Below are 23787 nucleotides of genomic sequence, written 5' to 3' on the forward strand. Positions count from 1 at the left end.
CACCTGAGGGTTCTGGGTAATGTAGTGCCCATTGGTGACATCACAGATGTGGACATCTTCTGATGTCCAGTTGTACCCATTGGTGACATCACTGCAGTGGACGTTCAGGAGGAGAAAGCGTCAAGGAGACCACCTTCCTAAGCGCCTTCCTCTGCACTCGGCCCCTCCAAGCACAGCTGCAGCCCGTGGAGCAGGCAAAGGAATGAACACGCCGGTCCTAGTCAGCCCTTGGTGGCCACCTGCAGCTGGCCAGCACGCAACACAGCACACGGGAATCCCCACCTCTGTGCCCAACTGTGGGAGGCCCGATACCCAAGAGGCCGGCCGCAGAGGCCTCTGGGGAAGCGGGCCCCAGGCATTCTGGGTATTGCAGTCCAGCATCCTGCCCACGCAACCCATACCCTGATGCCCCCAATCCTGGAAGCCGAGGGCCGCTAGCGTTCTGGGGCCGCCCACAGAACCCTCACCATGATGTTCCCCCCCACTGGAAGCCAAGGGCCCCAAGCATTCTGGGTAGTGTAGTCCAGAGGTCTGCCCACGCAACCCTCACCATGATGGCCCCTGGAGCATTCTGGGTATTGCAATCCAGCATCCTGCCCACGCAAACCTCACCATGATGGCCCCCGAGCATTCTGGGTAGTGTAGTCCAGAGGTGGGCCACGCAACCCTAATCACGATGCCCCCCATCCTGGAAGCCGAGGGTCATTAGCATTCTGGCTACTGTGGTCTAGAGGTAGGCCCATGCAACCCCTACCGTGATGCCCCTCCCTGGAAGCCGCAGCCCGATCATTCTGCTAGTGTAGTCCAGCATCCTGCCCACACAACCCTTACCGTGATTGCCCCACGTCCTGGAAGCTGAGGACCCTGAGCATTGTGGGTAGTGTAGTCCAGAGGTCTGTCCACGCAGCTCTCACCAGGAAGAGCCCCCTCCCCCGCCAAGCAGCAGGCCAGATCATTCTGTGATGTGTAGTCCAGAGGTCTGTCCATGCATCCCTCACCTTGATTACCCCACGTCCTGGAATCCGAGGACCCTGAGCATTCTGGGTAGTGTAGTCCAGAGGTCTGCCCACGCAAGCCTTACAGTGATTTTCCCCCCTTCCCAGAAGTTGATGGCCCTGAGCATTCTGGGTATTGTAGTCCAGACGTAGGCTCATGCAACCATTATGTGATGGCCCTCCCCGGAAGCCAAGGGCCATTTGCATACTGGGTAGTGTAGTCCAGAGGTCTGTCCACAGAGCTCTCACCAAGATGGGCCCCCTCCCCCGCCAAGCAGCAGGCCCCAGGGATTCTGGGTAGTGTGCTGTGGCGCTCTGTGGAGTCACTACAGATACCCTGGGCAGCTGCGGGCCGGGAGGATTCTGGATATTGTAGTCAAGTGTTCTCCTATTCAGCCCCCACTACAGAGGATCTGTGGACCCCTCAGCTAGTCCATAACAATCCTCCTGGTCCCTCCTGGCGTACACTAAGGGGAGGTGCACCCCACTAATGGGACACCAGGTGGGACCTACTGGGAGTTCCGTAAAAATTGGTCACACAGGTGGATCCTCAGGTGCTGGGCAGGGGGCAGGAGCCATGCTGTCTCGAGGGGCCTGTGAAGAGGGGGATGACCCCTGGCCTCCTCATCCTAGCCCAAGGTCATCATGCATTCCAGGATGGCTGCTACCAGGCAGGACAGAAGCTGCAGGCCAAGAATGTTGACATCCCAGTGACACCTGTTTTCCCTGGAGATAAGGGGGACAGGCCTGGACCCTCAGGGCTCCTGCCCCCTCGTCTGCCTGGGAGCTAAGCTCTGAGGGGACCAACAAACCCAGGCATATAGAGGGGAACCTGGGGTCTGGGAGTTCAAGGCCACTGGCCTGAGCTCAGAGGGACTGGGGAGTGGGGAGCAGGGGTCCCCAGTGGAGGCAATGGAGGGACAGTGGTCCCTGTGGTTTAGGTGCTTGTCAGCTCATTGTTCGGGCTCAGCAATCCCACCCAGCCTGCACCAGCCTGCACCCGGCCTGCCTCCTGGGCAGTGGGCGGTGTTTTCTCAGCTGGTTGGACACAGGGCTGGCTCCTGTATGCACAGGCCCTCAGGGGTCGCCACCACTGCTCCTCTCATGTCCCCTGGGAGAGTGGGTGGTGGGACATGGGATCAGATATTGAGGTGAGCAGATGCCACCTGGGGACGGGGGAGGGGGAGGAAGCTGGTCAATAACGGGGTGATGGGACATTATAGGGGAACGGGTGGTCAGATATAGGGTGGGGGACATCACCGAGTGTGTACGGAGTGTGTGTACGGAGTGTGTACGGAGACACCCAAGAGACAAAGCGAAGAGCCGAGGGCGGCTGACGTGCAGAGACTTCACGAAGAGAGCCGAGTGGCCTCGGAAGGGCCGAGTGTGTACGGAGACACCCGAGTGTGTACGGAGACACCCGAGAGACAACGCGAAGAGCCCACGGCGGCTGAAGTGTGGAGACTTGAGGAACAGAGCCGAGTGGCCTCGGAAGGGCCGAGTCTGTACGGAGAAACCCGAGTGTGTACGGAAAGGGCCGAGTGTGTACGGAGACACCCGAGAGACAAGGCGAAGAGCCCAGGGAGATGGAAGAGAGCCGAGTTGCCTCGGAAGGGCCGAGTCTGTACGGAGACACCCGAGTGTGTACGGAAAGGGCCGAGGGTCGAGGACAGAGTGGAAAAGGGGGACCCAAAGAGCCCATGTTGGCAGGGAGTAGTCGAGGGCCAAAGAACCGGTTCAGGGGCGGCGCAGAGTGTCCAGGTCCTGAGCGGACCGCGGGGGGGCCACGCAGAGGGCACCTGGAGGGCCAGAGACGGTGGACGGGCCGGGGGCGGTCGGCAGGCGGGGAGGGGAGCGGGGCGGCGGGAGGTGATCTGGGTCCGGCGGGGAGTGGGGGCGGCGCAGGCTCGGAGGAGGGAGGCCCTGGAGGACGCTGGGGTCCGGAATGGCCCGGCGGGAAGCGGAGTCAGGGGCGGCGCCAGCATTGGGGGAGGTCCGGGGCGTGGTGGAGGCCCGGGGCGTGGTGGAGGCCCTGGGTGTGGGTCCAGCCTTCAGCCCCGACCTCCTAGGGTCAGCCCAGGTCAGGTGTAGCCGGAGAACAGCCAGAGGAATACCACTTTCACTTCTGTTGTCAGAGTGGGAGGAGGACACGTGGGAGCCTGTGTCCCTCAGTGAGCCTCCCTGCAGAAGTACCCAGCCCGACACCCCTCAGAGATCTGATGGAGTCCAGGGCACAGAGCCTGAAGAGTCCTGGCAGGGACGGGGTCGTGAATGTACCCAGGACACTGCGTCCTCCCCGAGTCGGCCCTCGGGACACAGCGTCCTCCTCCAGTCTACACTCGGAACACAGCGTCCTCCTCCCGTCTACACTCGGAACACAGTGTCCTCCTCCACTCTACACTGGGGACACAGTGTCCTTCTCCCACCTACACTGGGGAGCCTCAGATACAGTGTCCTTCTCTAGCCTACACTGGGGACACAGTGTCCTCCTCCAGCCTACACTCGGAACACAGTGTCCTTCTGCAGTATACACACGGGACACCGTATCCTCCTCAGTGACCTTGGCTTCCCATGAGAGTGACCATGAGGAGCGCGGGTGTGCACACCCCAGACAGTAGACGAGGCACTTCCCTTGGAGGGCACCTGTCTTCAAGGCTGCCCAGTGGAGGAGGCCCCGGCCTCCAGCCCTGTCTGTGGACTCTCCATTCAGAACTTAGACTTGCCCTAGCAACAAAGGTACCTGGCCCACAAACCCAGCGAAGACCCAATTCCCGTTTTCCCGGCCCACACGGGAAGGACTCATGCCCAGGGCATGAGTTCTGTGGCCCGCTAATATCAGTGTCCACTCCACTGCCGGCCCTGGGAATGCCAAAGGCCCTCTGCCACCTGACGAGGTAGGGATGAGGAGAGGGAGGTGACCTGGAGGGTCTTGGGCCCAAGGAGTCAGCCGGGTGCTGAGAAGAGGGGCAGATGGAGAAGGGACCGAGGGGACAGGGAGACAAACTGGAGTGATGAGGACCCAAGCTTAGGGCCTGGGGTCCTGAGGGGTGGGAAGATGCAGGAAGGAGCTTCCCAGGACCCTGCAGAGGACGGCCTGCCCTTCAGGACCCCAACCCCAGAGATGTGGACCCCAGGCAGGAGGTGCTTTGAGCCCCGAGGGTGTAGGGCTGACGGCGGCCAGCAGGGGGCGAAGGCAGTCTTCTGAGCATCCGCGCCGCTGTCTGCCTTGAGGAAGGGACTGGGTCCATCCCATGCTCACACACAGGGCAGGTGGGCGTGGCTGCCCTGGTCCTGCCGGAGCTGGACTCACCAGGCAGGTGAGCAGTGCTGTCCTGGTTCTGCCGGCCCTGGACACACAGGGCAGGTGAGCAGTGCAGGGTGTAGGGCTGACGGCGGCCAGCAGGGGGCGCAGACAGTCTTCTGAGCATCAGCGCTGCTGTCTGCTTTGAGGGACTGTGTCCATCCCATGATCACACACAAGGCAGGTGGGCGGGGCTGTCCTGGTCCTGCCCCAGACGGACACACAGAGGCAGGTGGGCGGGGCTATCCTGGTCCTGCCGGTGCTGGACACACCAGGCAGGTGAGCCGAGCAGTCTGATGAACAGGTGCTAGTGGAAGGTGACCTTGACACAGACTCAGGGCTGTGACGGGGGCAGGTGCAGGACCCAGAGTCACTCAGGAGAGGCTCAGGTGGAGGCTGAGGCCACAGCCTGGGGAAGAAGTCAGCCTGTCACTCCTGGGACAGGAAAGTGCTCCTGCGGGACCCTGAGGCCAACCACATGCTCATGAGGGACATGGAGTGCTGGGCGCAGGAGGAGGGAGGCTCAGGCCCTGGGCTATGGGATTTGGTGATGGAGGAGCGCTGAGCCTCTCTCTCAGGGAGACTTCTGTCCCCAGGCAGACCCACAGCCTGAGCCCCACCTTGCCCCTGTGCCTCTCCCAGGAAGCAGCCTAAGGCCAGGTGACCCGAGGCTCTGGCAGACCCAGGGTGCTTTCCTGTCACACAGCCCCTGGGCGACAACCCCCATCGGGAAGGAGTTGGGACAGGGGGTGCTCAGCTGGGCCCCAGAGGAGGCCACTCCTAGACAGGAGACATGACAGAGCAGTGCTACCACTCACAGACCCAAAGAGAGGAGGGCAGGGTCTCATGCTCGGGGACAGAGGGAGCCAGCTGACCCACCAGGGGACAGGGGGCATGACCCCGGGGCCTAGGCCTGTGTCGGGGTCCAGCGAGTCACTCCAGCAGGTCTCCCACAGGGAGTACCACCTGGTGGGCTCACCACAAGCACACAGGCCATTGCAGCTCCAAGGTGCCTCAGGGCCACCACGGCTTCTCTGGACAGCCAAGTGGGATGTGGGGCCAGCAGGCAGAGTCCAGCACACTATCTCCAGCTGTCCCACAGGGAGGAAGGAGTGTCACCAGGAGGGTGAGAACTGGACACTGTCCATGTGACTGAGCCCTGCTCTGGTGGGGGAGCCCACCCCATGCCAGCAGGGTGGCAGCAGGACACTAGAAGTGTCACTGCAGGGGACACAGGCTCACACTGACATGGCACAAGGCTCCTGCTCTGGGGGAGCAGACGCGGAGAGGGTGGTGCCAGGGAGACCTGATGAAGAGGCTCCCAAACCCAGGGGTCCAAAGAGCTGAGCAGAGGGGAGGGGGAGGAGCCCCTGGGAGCTGCAGAGCTGAGCAGGGGGGAGGGGGAGGAGCCCCTGGGAGCTGCAGAGATGAGCAGGGGGGAGGGGGAGGAGCCCCTGGGAGCTGCAGAGATGAGCAGAGGGGAGACCAGGGCCCCAGGGAGTAAAAGAGCTGAGCAGAGGGGAGGTAGGGAGGAGCCCCTGGGCCCTGGGAGCTGCAGAGCTGAGCAAAGGGGAGGGGGGAAGCATCCCTGGGCTCAGTGGTCCAAAGAGCTGAGCAGAGGGGAGGGGGGAAGGAGCCCCAGGGCCCAGGGAGCTGCAGAGCTGAGCAGGGGGGAGGGGGAGGAGCCTGGTGGACAGGACATCTGGAAGGCAGGGATGAGGGGCCAACTTTGGATGCAATTTCATGGCCCTATTAGTGTCCTGCGCTTGGAAGCAAAGTGTCACAGGGGCTGAAACCATTTCCCCAGTCAAGTGGGATCTTCTCCCCCAGCCTTGGAGGGCAGAAGGCTGAGACCAGGGGTCACAGGGCTTAGCTCCCTCCACAGGCTCCAGGGTAGGCTCCAGGCACGACCTGTCCAGCTACAGAGGGAACTTTACAGATGGCGGGAGTGCCAAGGTGGCCCTTCAGCACTTGGCCAGTGCAGGGGAACCCTGGGGCTGATGTGGGAAATGACCACAAACCAGCAGCTGAAAACCACAGGAAACTGTCCTCTGCCAGCCCTGGAGGGTAGAGGCCAAGACCAGGGGCCCCAGGCTGAGGTCCCTGCACAGGCTCCAGGTGGCCCTGGGCTAGTGGCCCCTCACTGCAGTCTCTGCCTCCATCCCCACAGGGCTCCTCCTCTGTGTCTGTGTCCCCTCCTCAGTCTGTAGTGAGGACACTGCCATTGCATGAGGGCCACCTGACCCAGGATGGTATCATCTTGAGATCATTACCTAATTACATCTGCAGAAACCCTACGTGCAAAAGAAGCCCTGTCCCGAGGTCACAGTGCACTTGGGGTGCTATTCAGCCCACTGGGGTAGGACATGGGGAGGCATCCCAGGTGGGGAGGAGGAAGGCAGGTGATTGTCAGGAGGAGGAAGGCAGGTGATTGACGGGGAGGAGGAAGGCAGGGGAGCAGGGGCAAGTGGGCAAGCCCATGTGGGATGCCTGATAGACTTCCAAGCAGGGTGCTGGGCATGGAGTCCCATCTGGGAGCCCGTGTGTGCTCATCTACAAACGGGGGAGTCATGGGCAGGTCAGAGGGTGTAAGTCATGAGACAGATGAGATCATCCACCCCAGGTGCAGAAGGAAGCTGCCCCAGGACTCCAGGCAGGGCCTGGGAACCGGACAGCGTTTGGCAGGTGGAGGACGAGCACTCTGGAGGTAGGACAGCCGGACCACTAGGAAGCGGGGAAGGGTGGGTGCCTGGTGTCCTGTTGTGGGGTCACGGGGGCATGACAACTGGTTTGGTGCCAGGGCCCCTGGAATGTGGGAGCAAAGGGCGTGTGGGGCTCTGTGCCCTCACAGTGTGTCTCAGGGAGAGCTAGGTCCTGTTGCATGGAGGCCATCACCCTGCCCGCCCAGCCAAGGGACTGCCTGTCCCCTTTGGTTTCTGTCTCCAGCCCACTGTACCTTCCCACAGAGCCAAGGCAGCATTGTGTCCTGATGCTCAAGATGTCATGAGGTCTGACGCTGTCCAGCCGCTGCCTGTCCTTGGCTTGAGCATAGAGAGGAGAGCCATTGGGATGGATCAGGGGCCACCCCAGCCATCTTGACCTCAGGGTCCCACAAGGCTCCCTAAATATGTCCCCTTAGCTTTGAAGAGTTGCACGTCACTGGTGGTCCTGGGAGGTGTCTGCTCCTACAAGAGCCCCACAGAGCAGGTGTGTGTCCTGTCCACTGTGCCCAGAGAGTGAGAGGACACACCCATGCTGCGGTCGCTCCAGGGGCCACTGCAGGCTGCCCAGCAGGGGGACCTGACCTGTCTTCAAACCCTGAGGGCCAATCAGAAGGACCAGAGGGCCCCTCCCAATCTGGTGAGAGCCAGGCTACACACTGACCTCCCCTTGAGCAGGAACCTTTGGGGTGAGGGGGCGCCCCCTGGCTGCAGCCAGTGCTCCCAAGAGCCCCAGCACCTTTCATGGAGTGGATGAGCTCCAGTTCAGCTCTCCATCCATTTTCCTTTAGACCCCCTCCACCCAGGCGGTGGCCTCTCCTGGGCTGTGGGAGCAGGAACCAGCCCCCAGCTCCCACCTTGGTGGTCTCCCAGACAGGCGCCTGCAGTCCAGGGCCCTAAGGAGCTCTGGGACCAGGGTTGGGGTGAGGATGCTGCCGAGCGCTGGCTTGGAACCCAGGAGGAGGAGGTTCCCAAGGGAGTCCTTCACCCACAAGGCCGGTTCTAGCCCATGGGGAGGGGACCGTGGAGCCTGGGGTCCTTGGGTTCTGGGGCTGGAGCCTGGGGTGTGGAGGAGCTGGGCTCACTTAGTGGCATGGAGAGTGGGTGCGGGGACTCCACCTCCAACCGGCCAGCACCTCTCCTTTCGGGGACGGGAAGACTTGGGGATGCCAAGCCCTCCTCCACAGCGGGAGGAACCCTTGGCGTGGGCCTGCAAGACAGCAGCACCTCCCGCGAAAACCCTCTCCTTGCGGAGTGCCCCAACAATCCTGCTGGGAGACAGCGGAGGTGACAGGAGAGACGCAGGGTCCCTGGCCCCACTGCAGTCGTTGGAGTGGCACGTGGGCAGAGGCCGCTGGAGGAGCCTGCAGGAGGCTGGGGGAGTGGCGCCCAGACCATCTCAGAGGGCGGAGGATGACTCGGTGGGGGGGGGAGGGCGCTGGTGTCTGTGAAGTTTGGGTGCCACGGCCAGGTGTGCGAGGATGGGTCGGGACAGCAGGTGAAGCTCAGAGGTCATAGTCAGTTCTTTACAGGACGCCTGTGAGTAGAGCCCTGCCCAGCGCCCCGCGTGCGTGTCCAGGGCTCCGCGTGCCTCCCCTGCTTCCCTCTGCGCCTGCCCAGCGCCCCGTGAGCTTGCCAAGGGCTCCCCGTGCCTCCCCTGCGCCTGCCCAGCTCCCCGAGTGCCTGCCCAGAGGTCTTGGCGCCTCCCCAGCGCCCCCTCTGCGCCTGCCCAGCGCCCTGTGCGCCTGCCCAGCGCCCCCTCTGCGCCTGCCCAGCGCCCTGTGTGCCTGCCCAGGGCTACCCGTGCCTCCCCTGCGTCCCTGTGTGCCTGCCGGGCCAAGCCTGTGCTCCCTGTGAGCCTGCCTGGGTGAGCCCCGTGGACCCGCAGTTGCAAGCGGGCGCTCTTCTGCAGTAGGAGAAAAGCACAGTGTCCCGCTGCCCAGGGCAGCGCCTGTGCGAGGGGAGAACCCAGGAGGGCTGAGGAGGCGCGTGGTCGGCCCTAAGGGGAAGTCTCAGGGATGCCTGGTGGGGCGCTGGCCGCGACCTCGGGGGTCTCTACGGAAGCGAGGTCCCAGGGGCTGCTGCTTCTCCCACTCTAATGCAGAGTGCACGGGCGACTCCTGCAACTGCTACCTTGGCTCTGCAGGACAGAGCGGGTGACATGCCACCGCCTGGGGCTCTGTTGATTTGGCGAAGCACAGAGGGAGGGAGGGGAGGGGAGGGCGGAAGGGAGTCGCCGCCCCCACCTGGTGGAGCCTTCAGCTGGCTGAGGCCAGAGTGCGGTGGAGTCCCAAGAGCTGAGCTAGCAGGACAGGACCTGGGCTGAGGAGCACGTGAGCCGCCCCAGTATGGGAGCCTTGGGCTGCTGGGCCTCCTGGTGCCATCCAGGAAGGGCCCTGTGAACTGAGTCCCACCGAGCGCAGGGGTCTCACAGCAACCCAATTAACAGGAGCCTTGAGAAGTGAGCCCTTCTGGGGGAGAGGTCTCCTGGGCGGACAGGGCAGGGTGTGTGCTCCGGAGCCAGCCACCTGCAGATCGCACCCCACCCCAGCCTCTGAGCCGGGCCCACCTGGACAGTGGCTCAGCTTAGCAGCCCCTGCTTCCCAGGCTGTAGGTGGGGGGCCTGGAAGGTGGGGGAGGTGGCACACTGTGCCACCAGAGGGAAAGGGGGACTCCTGGAACCTTGCCAGGGGGAGCCTCTTCAAGTGACGGGGCACCTGCACGTTCTGTCGACCTCTCGGGTCATGCAGAGTGCCAGGTGGCACAGAGGAGCCAGGAGGGGCGCAGGCTCGGCTGGGTCCCTCTCTGCCTCCCCATGTCTGCCTGGGTGAGGCTTCATGAGCAGAAGAGGGCTGTCCTTGAGACCACAGGATGTCACACACCCGGGAGCGCCCAGTCCAGCAGCCCTCACCGGATGACCAGGAGAATGGGACAGGGAACAGGGCACTCACAGCCCTGTCCTCCTCCCAGGCCATGGCGTCCCCCAGGATCGAGGCTGTCATCCGAGAGAGGCACAGGATGGGGGAGTGTCCCGTGTGGGAAGAGGAGACCGGGCAGCTGGTGTATGTGGACATCAACGCCAGGACTGTGTGCCGGTGGAACCCACTCTCTGGGGAGGTGCAGACCATGGGTCTGAGTAAGTGGACCTGGGGGCTGCAGAGGGTGGGACAAAGGAAGTGGGTCTGGGGGCTGCAGAGGGTGGGCCTGAGGTACCTGGGGCATGCATACCTGTGTGGACGGCTGACCCCTGTGGATTCACACACCTGGGAGGAACCTGAGTGTCTGTGGGGCTTGCACACCTGTGTGGACTGCTGACCCTTGTGGACTCACACACCTGGGAGGTACCTGTGTGTCTGTGGGGCTTGCACACCTGTGTGGACTCTGACCTCTGTGGATTCACACACCTGGGAGGTACCTGTGTGTCTGTGGGGCTTGCACACCTGTGTGGACTGCTGACCCTTGTGGATTCACACACCTGGGAGGAACCTGAGTGTCTGTGGGGCTTGCACACCTGTGTGGACTGCTGACCCTTGTGGACTCACACACCTGGGAGGTACCCGTGTGTCTGTGGGGCTTGCACACCTGTGTGGACTGCTGACCCTTGTGGACTCACACACCTGGGAGGTACCTGAGTGTCTGTGGGGCTTGCACACCTGTGTAGATTGCTGACCCCTGTGGATTCACACACCTGGGAGGTACCTGTGTCTGTGGGGCTTGCACACCTGTGTGGACTGCTGACCCCTGTGGATTCACACACCTGGGAGGTACCTGTGTGTCTGTGGGGCTTGCACACCTGTGTGGATGACGACCCCCTGAGGAGCAGAAGCAGCACTCTGGGAGCGTCCCCCACTCACCCTCACCCTCCCCAAGGGCAGGTGCCACTGTCCCCCTTGCAGATCAGGGCTGGCCCCACGTCTGTGTCTGGTCTCAGGCACCCTCCTGTGGAGCCTGCCCTAGGCCCAGAGTCCTACCCAGGGCTCAGGGGCACCCGCGGCTCTCACACTGGCACTGATGTGAGGAGAGGCCAGCGCTCTCTGCTCCTGCAGTCCTGGTGGCCCTGCAGGCAGGCTTAGCAGCCTCCAGTCCCATCTGGAGGCCCTGTGGTGGCCGTCGTGGGGAGGGGGTGCAGAGAGGTGGTCCACGCAGGCCCAGCAGGACTGGTCCTGTGCTGAGACGAGCTCTGTGCCCTGACAGTGCCTCCTGGCGGGAGCCCCGTGGGTGGGGTGGCACCGTCTCTTGGAGAAGCAACAACCAGGCCACGCTGCTGTCCTCCCAGGAGATCCTGTTGGCCGTGTGGCTCTGTGCAGAGAGGGCAGCTACGTGGTGGCCTCTGGCACCTGCCTTGGCCTCCTGGACTGGGCGACGGGGCAGGTGGAGTGGGCAGCCTGGCTGGACAGGGACAAGCCCCACAACAGGTTCAACGACGGGAAGGTGGACCCCGCCGGGAGGTTTGTGGCAGGTGGGCTGCTGAAAGGACTGGCCCTGGCCACCTGGAGAGCCTCCTGTCATGGTGGGTGCTGGCTGGTTGGGGCGCCAGGCTGCTGGCAAGCGGCCCCCGGGGGCCATGCAGGCGCTGGGCAGCCCACAGGTTCCCTCCCACTCCAAATCCCATGGCTTCCAGGTCATTCTTCCTGGGTCCCTGCCCAGAGAGGACCCTGGGAGGGTTGAAGCCGCCAGGGTGGGGCAGCAGCCGGAGCTGCTGGCCAGGGGCCATTCACGTGCGGCTGAGGGCCCAGCACCTCTGCCTGAGCAGGCCTCTTCCCAGTGGAACATCTCTGGGGTCCCCCCTTCGCCCAGCACAGAGCCTCACTCACAGATGCCGCCTGAGGGCCATCCTGCCTGCTGACCCCCGACTGAGGGTGACCACAGCTCTGCACAGCGGGTCTGTGTGGGGTGGGCAGGGCAGGGCGCTGCCCACTGACCTTCCACTCTCTCCAGGCACCATGCCAGAGGCGTCCGCTCCAGGAGTGTGGGAGCCGGGGCAGGGCTCCCTGTACACACTCTTCGCTGACTGCCCGGTGGTCAGACAGCTGGACCAGCTGGGCATCCACAACGGGCTGGACTGGTCCCTGGACCATCGCACCCTCTACCACGTGGACAGCCTGGACTACTCTGTGCGGGCCTATGACTACGACGTGCAGACAGGAGGCCTGGGTAGGGGCCGCCACTGCTAGCCCCCCCACGCCCTCCCCAGGGGAAGGTCTCCGTGGCCAGCCCCCACACCTCCCTGGGCGGGGCCACCGTTACCAGCCCCCTACACCCTCCCTGGTATAGGAGCCTCCGTGGCCAGCCCCCACACCTCCCTGGGGTAGGAGCCTCCGTGGCCCGCCCCACACACCCTCCCTCAGGTATGGTCCTCTGTGGCCAGCCCCCCACACCCTCCCTGAAGTAGGGGCCTCCATGGCCAGCCCCATAAGCCCTCACTGGGTGGGACCAACCATGGCCAGCCCCCCACACCCTTCTCAGGGAGGGCCTCTGTGGCCAGCCCCCCACATCCTCCCCAAGTGGGAACCTCCGTAGCTCTCCTCCGACACCCTCGAGTCCGCTCCTGGGGTCCCAGATGCGCCACCGGGTCTGTCACTCCCTCCCGTTGTTGAGGCCACGCTATGTGACCTCCTGGTCTGGGCAGTGAGGGGCCACGCGCCTCTGTCTGTCCTGCCGCAGCAAACCCACGGCTGGTGTGCCAGCTGGAGCCAGAGCAAGGCATGCCAGATGGGCTGTGCGTGGACACCACGGGGACACTCTGGGTGGCCTGCATTGACGGAGGCAGGGTGATCCGCATGGACCCCGATACAGGTGTGTGCACAGGGCAGTTGGTCAAGGAGGGGCCATGGGGTGCTCTGGGCCACGGTGTTCAGGGTCCGGGAGTGGGAGGGCAGCACTACATGTTTGTCCAGCTACAGGGGGACTGTGCAGATGGTGGAGTGCCAGGGAGGCCGCTCAGCACTTGGCCAGTGCAGGGAACACAGGGGATGATGTAGAAAATGACCACAAACCAGCGTTGAAAACCACAGGACCTTTTCCTCTCCCACCCTGGAGGGCGGAGGCTGGACCAGGGTCCCAGGCTGAGCTCCCTGCACAGGCTCTAGGGAGGCTCCTCCTGCCCCTCCAGCTCCTGGGCTCCAGGTGGCCCTGGGGTGGAGGCCCCTCACTGCAGTCTCTGCCTCTGTCTCCACGGGGCTCCTCCTCTGGGTCTGTGTCCCCTCCTCTGTCTCTTGGGAGGACACAGCCATTGCATGAGGGCCCCCTGACCCAGGAGGAGCCCATCTCAGGACCCTCCACTAGTGATCTCTGCAGAGACCCTGTTCCCAAACCAGGTCCCACTCACAGGCTTTGGGGTGCAAATGTGGAAGGACCTGCCTCTTAAATGTGTCCAGCTCCCTCCAGGAGACTGGCCTCTCCAGCTCCTGGGCTCCAGGTGGCCCTGCTGACCCCTGCAGTCCATGAGGCAGGGCAGAGTTGGGGATCAAGTGCTGCAGGTGCCAGGGAGAACCAGCAGGCCCAGGGCCCCACTGGGGAGTGGGCACAGTCTGGCCACCTGGGGTCCTGCAGCAGGCAGGTGGCTGGGCTTCAGGGACGTACCTGAGCTTTCCTCACAGGGACGCGGCTGTGCACCCTGTAGATGCCAGTGTCCAGGGTGACGTCCTGCTGCTTTGGGGGGGCTGACTACTCCGACCTGTACGTGACCTCTGCAGCAGACAGCCTGAGTCCCGAGCAGCTGTTGCGGGAGCCACAGGCTGGACACGTCTTCAAGGTCAGTGGGGTCTCCCTGCCAGGGTCAGCTTGGCTCCCGGCCACGGCTGCTGGCCAGGTGTAATGCATCTTGACCTCGGGGACTGGAGCGGGCGTGGCAGCATCCATGGGGACCTCTGTCCACCTGGAACACAGCCCTCCCGAGGCCCCACGTGCCCTGCTGTGCACAGAGACATTTACGGGAGGTTTAGGAAGCTGGCGTGGCTGGCACTGCCGTGGCTGGGGCTGCCAGGAGACTCAGCCACGCCCAGGGACTCACCTCCACCCTCTCCTCCCGCAGGTCACGGGCCTGGGGGTGACGCATCCCGCCCCTTCGCTGGCTGAGGGACTCCACCGTCCAGCGCAGCTCAAGCCAGGCCTCCGTCCCTGGGGTGGGGCCAGGCTCGGCTCTGGCGGGGCACTCCCTGCCTGACCGCTGTTCACAGCTGACAATAAATGTGGCCACCTCAATGTCATCTCTGCAGCTGCTGCCCCCCAGGGACCGCCCCACGCTCTGTCCAGGGTCACCCAGCTTCGGCTTGTAATGCCCCCGTGTGTTCTACAAGGTCCCCACAGGTCACCTGCAGACTTCAGAACATGTGGCTGACACTGGTAACTCTGAGGTTGACCTCTCTGCCTCCATTTGGTGCTGGATCACTGAGAGCAGGAACCTGAGCATGGGCTGTAGCTGTGCTGGACGTGCACAAGTCCATCTGCCAGGGATCAAGCTGGACATCAGGTGCCTTCACAGCACTGGGCGCCCAGCACCTCTACTTCCAAATAGCCCCTTTACCCCTGAAAGGCACCCACACTCCAGCAGTGACCCAGTCCCCTGCCCAGCCCCATCACCTGCCCACTGCCTGTGTCTGGATGGCCTGCTGTGGATAGGTCCTGCCCACAGAGTCCACACTATGTGACCCTCTGTGTCGGCTTCTCTCACCAACCCCCATGTCTCAACGTCCATCCCACTTGCAGAGCTGCAGTCCTTTTCAAGGCTGAGTAATATTCCATCATGTGGATGGACTCGTCCTGTTCCCCATTCCTCTTCAGTGGACAACTGGGTCACTTCTCCCTTCTGACCCTTGTGCATGGTGCTGCTGTGAATGTTCACACACAAGTTTTCATTCCAGCGTCTGTTTCTGGGTCTTCAGGGACTAGGCTGGAGGTGCTGGTGGAATGGGAACTCCCTGCATAACCCCGAGAGGCCCCTGCACACTGTCCCTGCACAGGGGCTTCACGCTGCCCTCCCACATGCACATACTAAGAGTGACTTAGAACGTTGAGTCCCCGACTCCAGAGGGCTCAGCACAGGGCTCCTGGAGGTCCCCACACAGGTGGCCTGCAGGTGCACACGGCTGATTGCCAGGTGCCGGGAGTCTCTGTCCTGGGGTCCCGTGGTCATGATGGCAGAGTGCAGCTTGTGCTGTGGGCAGGGGCGGGCAGTGCTGTGACCAGGAAGGGCCATCCTGGGGCTCGAGCCTCCATCTGGGAGTGAGGCCTGTGTGGAGTTGGTCCTGGCCGAGTGGTCAGTCCTGGAGAGGGGCAGCTGGCCTGGGAAGAGGAGAGACCTGGTCTCAGGTGCAGCCCCTGATACAGGGTGCTGAGGGGCCAGGCGGGGACCTTGGGGAGGCCAAGCAGGGGCCCAGGAAGTGGGTGTCCTCCTGCTGACCACCACTGTCTGCTCAGGGACTGGGAGGCCAGGAGGCAACTCTGTGGGAGACCAACTTTGCATGTGACTGAGTCATACTCCCCAGCTGGGTGTGAGGCGCTCAGTCACAGAAATGTGGCAGAGCTTCCCCCACCTTCTTGGGTTTGAGGGTCGGTGTCTGGGGCATGGGTGTGTCTTGCTATAGCCCCATGGGTCATGAGTGAAGCTACGCTCTCCTGTTCCTTTGTAATATAACTCCTTGCCCTGTTCAGGGTAGAATCTTCCATGGAAGTGCCTTGTGTGTCCCCTCCTCTTACTGTGCCCTTGGGTGTGGCCTACCCAGGTGTCAGTCAACCTGCTGACAGTGGACATCATGAAGATAGACTCAGCCCTCTGATACCTGACCCCTTGCCTCATTTGAATAACTTCTCACTAAAAGGGGTCAGCGCGTGCTCTCGCTCTCTCTCTCTTCCTGCGGACCCTTAAGGTCAGAGGAGCCATCAGAGTGACCCCAAAGTAAAAGGTATTTGTGTATGTTGTGTGGTCATTTTGCACAGCCCAGTCAGCCCAGTTTACCTGGATGACCCCTGAGCCTTTTAGTTGCAAGAAGAGAAACTCGGCACATGATTTTGGAAATTCAAATGGAAATGAAACCTATTAAACACTATTTGTCAAAAAATGGTGATTGAACAAGCTTTGGAAACTATATTCAGTGAAATGAAAGTATATCCAAACCAAAGTTTCCACAAAAATTGACTCATAATCATCCATAACTAAAATTTGAAAAAAAATATTTAAAGAGAAACAGAAGAAAATCCATGTAATCTTAGAGAGTGGTAACTCTGTGTGTGTGTGTGTGTGTGTGTGTGTGTGTGTGTGTGTGTGTGTGTGTGTGTGTTCTGGAACTGGGGATCAAATTCAGGGCTGCACACATGGTGGACAACCTCAGCTACATACAACCTCAGCTGTATCCCTAGCCCTTGGTGGTGAGTTTTAACACACAATACTAAAACTAAATGGCAGAAGAAAATATTGATAGCATGGACTTTATAAAATTAAATTTTTACCAAGTGTGGTGTTGCATGCCAAGAATCCTAATTACTCAAAAGGCTGAGGCAGGGGGGCTGGGGATGTGGCTCAAGCGGTAACGCGCTCGCCTGGCATGTGTGTGGCCCGGGTTTGATCCTCAACACCACATACAAACAAAGATGTTGTGTCCAACAAAAACTGAAAAATCAATATTTAAAAATTCTCTCTCTCTCTCTCTCTCTTTAAAAAAAAAAAGGGTGAGGCAGGGAGATTGCAAATTCAAGGCCAGCCTGGGAGATGTTTAAAGGGATGGGGTATAGCTCAGTGGTAGAGCACTTGCCTGGCATATGTGAGGCCCTGGGTTCAATCCCCAGCATCATATGAAAAAATTAAATTTTAAACTCTGTGAAAAGAGAAAAAAAAGAAAAGCTATAGACTGAGATAAATTATTCACAACATGCCATTCTCTTGTGCAGAAACCTCTTGTGAAGAAGCATACCAGATAACTAAGGCAGACGAGGCCATCGAGGAGGTGCAGCTAACTCCCTGTTCCTTAAGTGTGGGCCCTCTATAATGACTTCCTCCAGAAACACAGACAATGGGCACATGCAGAGAACAGTAACTCCACAGTCAGAAAGGCACTACCTTAGCCAGGTGAGCACAGTTAGTACTCACATGGCATTCACCTGAGGGTCTGAAATGACAAAACAGCTGTCCACCTCTGTGCCCTGCTTGCCCCAGACCCACAGCCCCAGGATAAATATGAGAAAACCAAGGAACCTTGAAAGGCACTCCCCAGCCAGCTGAGCACACTCAGTACTAAGGTGACATTCACCTTGAGGGCTTGAGATGACAGAGCAGCTCTCCACCTCTGTGACTGCTTCCCCCAGACCCATGGCCCAAGTCTAGATGTGAGGAAAAACAAGTAAACCCCAAAGTAGAACAATCTAAAAATACCTGACAGGTCCTCCCCATGTGCCGAGGTCAGTGGAACAAGGAAGTTCAGAGAAACTATCACCCCAAGAGGAGTCTAATGAGACATGCTGACTGGATGTCACTTGGGGTCCTGGGTGGGGTCCTGGAACAGGAAGAGGCAGAACTGAGAACCCAGAGGAAATACAACTTCAGTTATTTATAGCATACTAGTGTTTATTCCTCATGACAAACAGTCTAAGATGTTAACGCATCTGAGATAGTGCACCTAAGTCATCACAAGGGAAAAGTCAGGTTGAGGCTTCCTTTGAAATTTCTGTATAAAGACACTAAAAATAAATTTAAATGTGGCTACATTCTCGGGCTGTGTTGAGGCTCCATGGTAGAGAGCTCACCTGGCATGCACTAGGCATTGGGTTCAATCCTCAGCACCACATAAATGTAAAATAAAGATGTTCTGTCCACCTAAAACTAAAAAATAAATAAATGAACATGGCTACATTTTCAGAAACACCTGTTTTCTTAATTATTTGTATAGATAATTACTGGTAAATGACACTATTATGTACGTCTGTATTTTATTATGAACACAAAATTTACTATAACACAAAAATCAAATAACTCAAGCCAATATTTAATTCAAGACAAGTGCCTCTGTTATTTGCTGTGTTGAAGTAACACATGTAAACTTGTTATCTTTTTTTAATATTTATTTTTCAGTTTTCAGTGGACATGACATATTTATTTTATTCTCACCTCGAACCACCCGGTAGGGCAGCAAGGCTTATTCAGGGCTAGCAGGAGAGAGAGAGAGAGCACACCTGGGAGTGGCCTTTTATTGGGGAACAAGAAATTCAGGGGAGAATTCCATCCAATGAAGGTTGAGAGGGGCAGCACTCCAAGGTCAGGGTCAGTGATTGGCCTCAGGATCAGTGGTCAGTCACACCCCCACAGGGACAGGCTCTCGCACCAGGAGAGGGTTGGGAAAGCTCCAACACAGTTTAGCCAGAGCGCCTCACACCCCATCCGGGAGTTGCCCAGTCACGTGTGAGAATGGCTCCCCACATTTTATTTTATGTGGTGCTGAGGATCGAGCCAGTGCCCCAAGCATGCCAGGTGAGCACGTTACCGCTTGGGCCACATCCCCAGCCCCAACTTGTTATCTTTTTATGCTGTCACTAGGTACTTCTAAAAACTTGATCGCTTTAGACTAGAGGAAAAAATGAGATTTTATTTCAACTCATGGCTGAATTTTATCAAAAGAGCCGCTTTTTAAAAATACATGTTCCAATGGCAAATTGACTCACTTTCACTTTGGATTAGTTTTCCAAAAATCCTTGTCTCTATTTTGTTTCTATGCATACATTTTAGCAGTAATAAAACAAAATATTTGCCCTGGACAAATAGTCAAAGAAAAGAAAAAGGTAACAGCACTGGCAGTGATGATGAGTGACACCTTCTGGGCATTAAAGTTTAAAAGGACACCAGTGTCCATCTTCAAGATGCTCTGCAAGAAGTGGTGAGCCCAGAGAAGTACAGGTGGCAGTCAGCCCAAGAGTGACTTTAGATGCTTCTGTGTTACGGGAAAACATGCTACCGTCTAAAAACCATAAGGAACTATCAGATGCCCAAATTCTTAAATGAGAAGAAAAAGGTAAACAAGATTGGAAATCAATCTGCCTTGTGAGCATAAGAGTTTAAGAAGACACCAAGGTTCATTTCCTCCATGACATTCTGAAGGAAATGGTGAGAATAGGAGCATAGGTGGCAGCTCCATCCATGCCTGATCTGAGATGCTGCTATATTATGAAAAAAACACTACTCTAGAAATCACAAAGAATTATTCGATGTCCACACTCTTGAATGTTTCAAATTCAGTAAAATTTCTATATGATTTTTATTATCAGTCTAGCTAGTCATGAAGCTAATCATAACTAAAGGATCTATGGAGCTGTCAATGCAGCTCAGTGGAAGAGGGTTTGCCCAACATGCAGGAGGCCCTGGGTTCAATCCCCAGCACCACAAAAGAAAAAAAAAAAGAATTTGTATCTTATTAGTGTAATCAACTAGGAAATGAATGACCACTGCTTCAGGGAAAATATGTAGGACCTGAAACACCACTGAGACTATCAGAATCAAAACACTCTTGCTGTGAATCGCATAACTAGACTATCATGAACAGCAGGGACACATCATGAAGCATGTTCATATTAAAGCATATGATTGAAAAAACAAAAAGAACTTATTGACTGTTGAGAAGAAAAATGGACATAATATAGCTTCTGAAATTATTAACACATTGGAAACTTGAGACTGGCATCAAACTCCTCCAGGACATGCCAGTCACATGCCTGTCATCCCAGTTACTTGGGAGGCTAAGGCAAGAGGATCATAAATTTGAGCCCCATCTGGGCAATATAGCAAGACCATGTCTCAAAATTAAATTTTAAAAAGGGCTGGGGATGTATGTAGCTAACTGCTTGCCAAGCACATACAAGGCCCTGAGTTCAACACCCAGTGTGAAAAAAATTCTCCAGGCCAGACATCTGGTCATAGACAACCATAGCAGGAATAGAACAGGAAAGAAGCCATTATATCAACCTCCCAAAAATAAGTAAAGTAAACCTGCACTTTGTTCAGCTCACAATACTAACATATCTAACCTCTGCTTCTACTAATTTAAATATGATAACATTTTAAATATGATAAAAAGTGTATGTATTTTTCTAATAAACCCAGCAGATATGCAATATACTCAACTCTGCTCTAAAAGCCAATTTATAGGTACATAGGGGCACAAACATTAAGATAAAATCTAATTATGGCACTTCACATGAAATAACTCTAACTGCTAATAAACATATAGCCTCAAAAGAAGAAATTCAAATTTCAGAACTCAAACCATAATGGTATATTTTCAAGTGATATTTTGAAAAGATACAAAACACAAATAGAGTTCTCCAACAAGAATTCCTGGCAATATACAAAGCATCATGCTCATCAGAAGACCCAATCCCTTGCTTGCAATGAATAAGAGATTTAACTTTTTATAAATGTAAAACTTTAGGGCCTGACGATGTTGCTCAGTGGTAGAACACTTGCCTAGCATGTGTGAGGCACTGGCTTCAATTCTCGGGACCACATAAAAATAAATAAACAAATGTAGAACTTTAATAAGACATAGGGATATGCTTTCTAAATTGAAAAGTAGAAAAGAAAATGTCTTTACATATACTGACAATTAAACTGGAATTTTCTCAACCAAATAAGAATGTGGTTTATGAGTTTAGTTTCATGAGTTTAGTTTGATGAAATGTGGTTCATGAGTATAGCACATGGAATAAACTTTCTTAATATTCTTAGGTGTAGATCAAACAAATACCTGTATCTTATTTATTTATATGTGGTGCTGAGGATCAAACCCAGGGCCTCACACATGCTAGGCAAGCACTCTACCAGGAAGCTTCAGCCCCAGCCCTGAAATACATTTTTAATAAATACATTTGTTACAAATAATATTCTAAACTGAAATAGAGTAGTGGGCTGTTAACACATGTGCTTTTCCATTTTTCCGTATTCTTTTCTACTACTTTGACACTGCAATAAAAGAACCATTAAAACAATAAGGAGGGGGGGCTGGAGATGTGGCTCAAGTGGTAGCACGCTCTCCTGGCATTCATGCGGCCCGGGTTCGATCCTCAGCACCACATACCAACAAAGATGTTGTGTCTGCCGAGAACTAAAAAATAAATATTAAAAATTCTCTCTATCTCTCTCTCTCCTCTCTCTCTCTCTCTTTAAAAAAAAATAATAATAAGGAGGGCTGGGGTTGGGCTCAGTGGCAGAGCACTTGCCCAGGATGTGTGAAGCACTGGGTTTGATTCTCAGTATCAATAAGTAAAACACAATCCATGGACAACTAAAATAATATTTTAAAAAATAAGCAATAAGGAACACAAGTAATGGAGTCTCTCCTGGACTTAGGACCTCATTCATCATTCCTCCTTCATCCCACCCAGGTTCTCCAGGAATAACCTGGGGTAACTGTGGGAAGATGATGAGGGGCTAGCGCTGGGGCTCCGTGGTAGAGCACTCGCCGAGCACGTGCAAGGCCCTGGGTTCCATCCTCAGCACCACATAAAAATAAATAAATTAAATAAAGGTATTAGGTCCAACTACAACTAAATTTTTTTTCAAATTATGACAATAAATACCTAATGTAAATTATTTTTAAACAGATGATGAGGGTCACAACCTAAGGCCTGCTGCAGAGCCAGCCTGAATGAAATAGTGAAGGAGCAGGGTGCACAGCCAGGCTATCCCAGCTCTCCGTCCCAAGGTGGGGCTCTCTCCTCACCAATGCCACATTTCCCACACCTGCTGCAGGTCATTCCAGAAGCTTCCAGTGCATCTCCCTCAGGCAACTCAGAACAAGAGAGCTCCAGGCATCCCTAGAGACATGACCCACAGTGTCCCCAAGCCAGGTGGCTCCCTGAGGTAGCTCCAAGGAGAAGGAACTCCAGGCCTCCTTAGAGTCATGACCCACAGTGTCCCCAAGCTGGTGTCACACTTGGGCTCCTCTGAGAAGGGAGCTCTGGGCCTCCCTAGAGACATGACCCACAGTGTCCCCAAGCCAGGCATCACCCTCAGGCAGTTCTGAAAAGAAGGGAGCTCCAGGGGTCCCTAGAGACATGACGATAGACCCAGCCTGATTCCCTCTTAAAATTGGGAACCATCTTGCCACAAAGCCATGAAAAGCTCATTTTGGTTTCGTGTAAATTACTGCAGATTCTGAACCTGCTTGGAATGCCTGCCCGTGCCTTGGACTCCCCCCGCCTGGCTCTCTGACCACACAGCAGCCCTCTCTGAAACTGTAGTGACGCCCCATGAACCCTGGCCTTCCCTGGCCAGATCACGCCCCTCTCTGAGGCTCCAATGACCTTCATAAATTCTGATGTCGGGGCCAGCAAAATGTGAACTACCTTTGTGCTCTGCTGTCCGAGTGTTGTTATCTGTGACCCCCTTTGTGGAACTTTCTGGGCTATGGAGCTGCGCTTCGAGGGAGCTGGGGCTGTCTCTTCCCGCGGTTTTGGGTGGGAGAGGGAGCCCGGCTGGTGGAAATGATCAGCTTGCATTCATTTGATTTTAATTGGAGTCACTGGTCTTTTCTTGTGTCCTGGTCTAACAGTGACCCACAGTGTCCCCAAGCAGGGTGGCTCCCTGAGGTAGCTCTGAGGAGAAGGGAGCTATGGGGGTCCCTAGAGTCACACCCAGTGTCCCCAAGCACAGAATCCACCTGGGGTAGCTCTGAGGAGAAGGGAGCTACAGGGGTCCCTAGAGACATGACCCACAGTGTCCCCAAGCTCAGTGGCTCCCTGAGGTAGCTCTGAGGAGAAGGGAGCTATGAGGGTCCCTAGAGTCACATCTAGTGTCCCCAAGCACAGAATCCACCTGGGGTAGCTCTGAGGAGAAGGGAGCTATGGGCGACCCTAGGACCAACAGTGCCCCCAAACCAGGCGTCCACCTAAGGCAGATCTGAGAAGGGAGCTCCAGGCATTCCTAGGGACATGACCCATAGTGTCCCCGAACCAGGCGCCCACCTGAGGTAGCTGTGAGGAAAAGGGGGCTCGGCCCCTCCCTGAGGGGCGACCCACAGTTTCCAGGAGCCAGGCTCTGCCCTGTGGGCCCTGAGGAGAAAGCTCACCTCTCACCCTGAAGGAGGACTGGCGTCAAAGATGGCGGTGAGGTCCCTCCCCTGATGACCACGCCCCCCCATGGCCAAGTGCCCGGATAGCCACGTGCCCAATGGCCACGCCCCTGATGGCCACGCCCTGCAGGACCCTGCTCATGCTCAGAGGTGGTGCCCACCCCTAGTTCCTGGTAAATCTCAGCCCTTTCTCCACTCTCAGCTGTTACTGGATAGAACCTGTCCCCACTGCTGTCACAAGGTCTGGCAGAGTTGGCTGTGTCACCATGGAGTGGAATCTCAGGAGAGGAGAAAAGGGAGTCCAGAAGCCCACCTCCGCGTTCACCAGAAAGCAGGGAGCTGAAACTCCAAACCCCAGCTCTTGTGCTACAGCGAAGGAAAATTTCAAGTCAGACACCAAAAGTCATGCAGGAGAGGTTTCTGAGAAGTGACAGTGAGGTGAAAATAAACTAAAAGTGAGGCTTAAGCAAAAGCACTCTCAAGGGGGAGAGTGGGCATCTCCAGGCAGAGAATGAAAGGAGACAAGGCTGTCCCCAAACTTCATTACTGTTGATGTTTGCCAGGAGAACTGGGGACCACCTCTGTACTCTGCCCATCAGGTGGTCAACTCCTCCTTCACGTTGGGCAGTGGAGTTGTTGACCTTAGCTGGTCCTCTCCAGAACTGTCACCGTGGCCATCCTATTTAGGGGGCTTCATCCACAAGTCAATCCCATGTTGATGT

The 23787-nt window shown here is 57.0% G+C and overlaps 1 protein-coding gene and 1 long non-coding RNA gene across 5 annotated transcripts in view; one reads left to right on the plus strand and one right to left on the minus strand.

The window, feature by feature from the left end:
- Positions 1-23501, minus strand: part of LOC144371651 (uncharacterized) — a 48856-nt gene extending 25355 nt beyond the window's left edge. Inside the window, exons 1-4 of the long non-coding RNA XR_013431604.1 lie at positions 22959-23501; positions 17383-17503; positions 14598-15299; positions 832-14461 (exon numbers count right to left, since the gene is read on the minus strand). This is a non-coding gene — a long non-coding RNA (uncharacterized LOC144371651). The remainder of the gene's footprint in view (positions 1-831; positions 14462-14597; positions 15300-17382; positions 17504-22958) is intronic.
- Positions 3567-14219, plus strand: LOC106145470 (regucalcin-like). 4 transcript variants are annotated; one of them, XR_013431603.1, is made up of 8 exons: positions 3567-3731; positions 6920-7003; positions 9987-10152; positions 11293-11526; positions 11955-12170; positions 12681-12812; positions 13639-13770; positions 14050-14219. XR_013431603.1 is itself a non-coding variant. In XM_078034015.1 (8 exons), the coding sequence occupies exons 1-8, from the start codon at positions 3567-3569 to the stop codon at positions 14179-14181; spliced, it is 1188 nt and encodes a 395-aa protein (XP_077890141.1). In that variant the 3' UTR covers positions 14182-14219. The 4 variants fall into 4 exon arrangements, 3 of the variants coding, with proteins under 3 accessions (XP_077890141.1, XP_077890143.1, XP_077890142.1); XM_078034015.1 differs by having other exon boundaries at positions 13712-13770; XM_078034017.1 differs by lacking the exon at positions 11293-11526 and having other exon boundaries at positions 13712-13770.
- Positions 23502-23787: the final 286 nt, after the last annotated feature.

This window comes from Ictidomys tridecemlineatus, chromosome X, assembly GCF_052094955.1.
Source record: "Ictidomys tridecemlineatus isolate mIctTri1 chromosome X, mIctTri1.hap1, whole genome shotgun sequence".
In the NCBI taxonomy this organism is placed as follows: Eukaryota; Metazoa; Chordata; class Mammalia; order Rodentia; family Sciuridae; genus Ictidomys; species Ictidomys tridecemlineatus.

Bases quoted from the DNA above. Each gene is read 5' to 3' on its own strand.
- LOC106145470 (XM_078034015.1), top strand. From the start codon at position 3,567: ATGAGAGTGACCATGAGGAGCGCGGGTGTGCACACCCCAGACAGTAGA. The intron at 3,732-6,919 runs GTACCTGGCCCA...CATCCACCCCAG, and splicing joins GACTTGCCCTAGCAACAAAG to GTGCAGAAGGAAGCTGCCCC. The intron at 13,771-14,049 runs GTCAGTGGGGTC...CTCCTCCCGCAG, and splicing joins AGGCTGGACACGTCTTCAAG to GTCACGGGCCTGGGGGTGAC.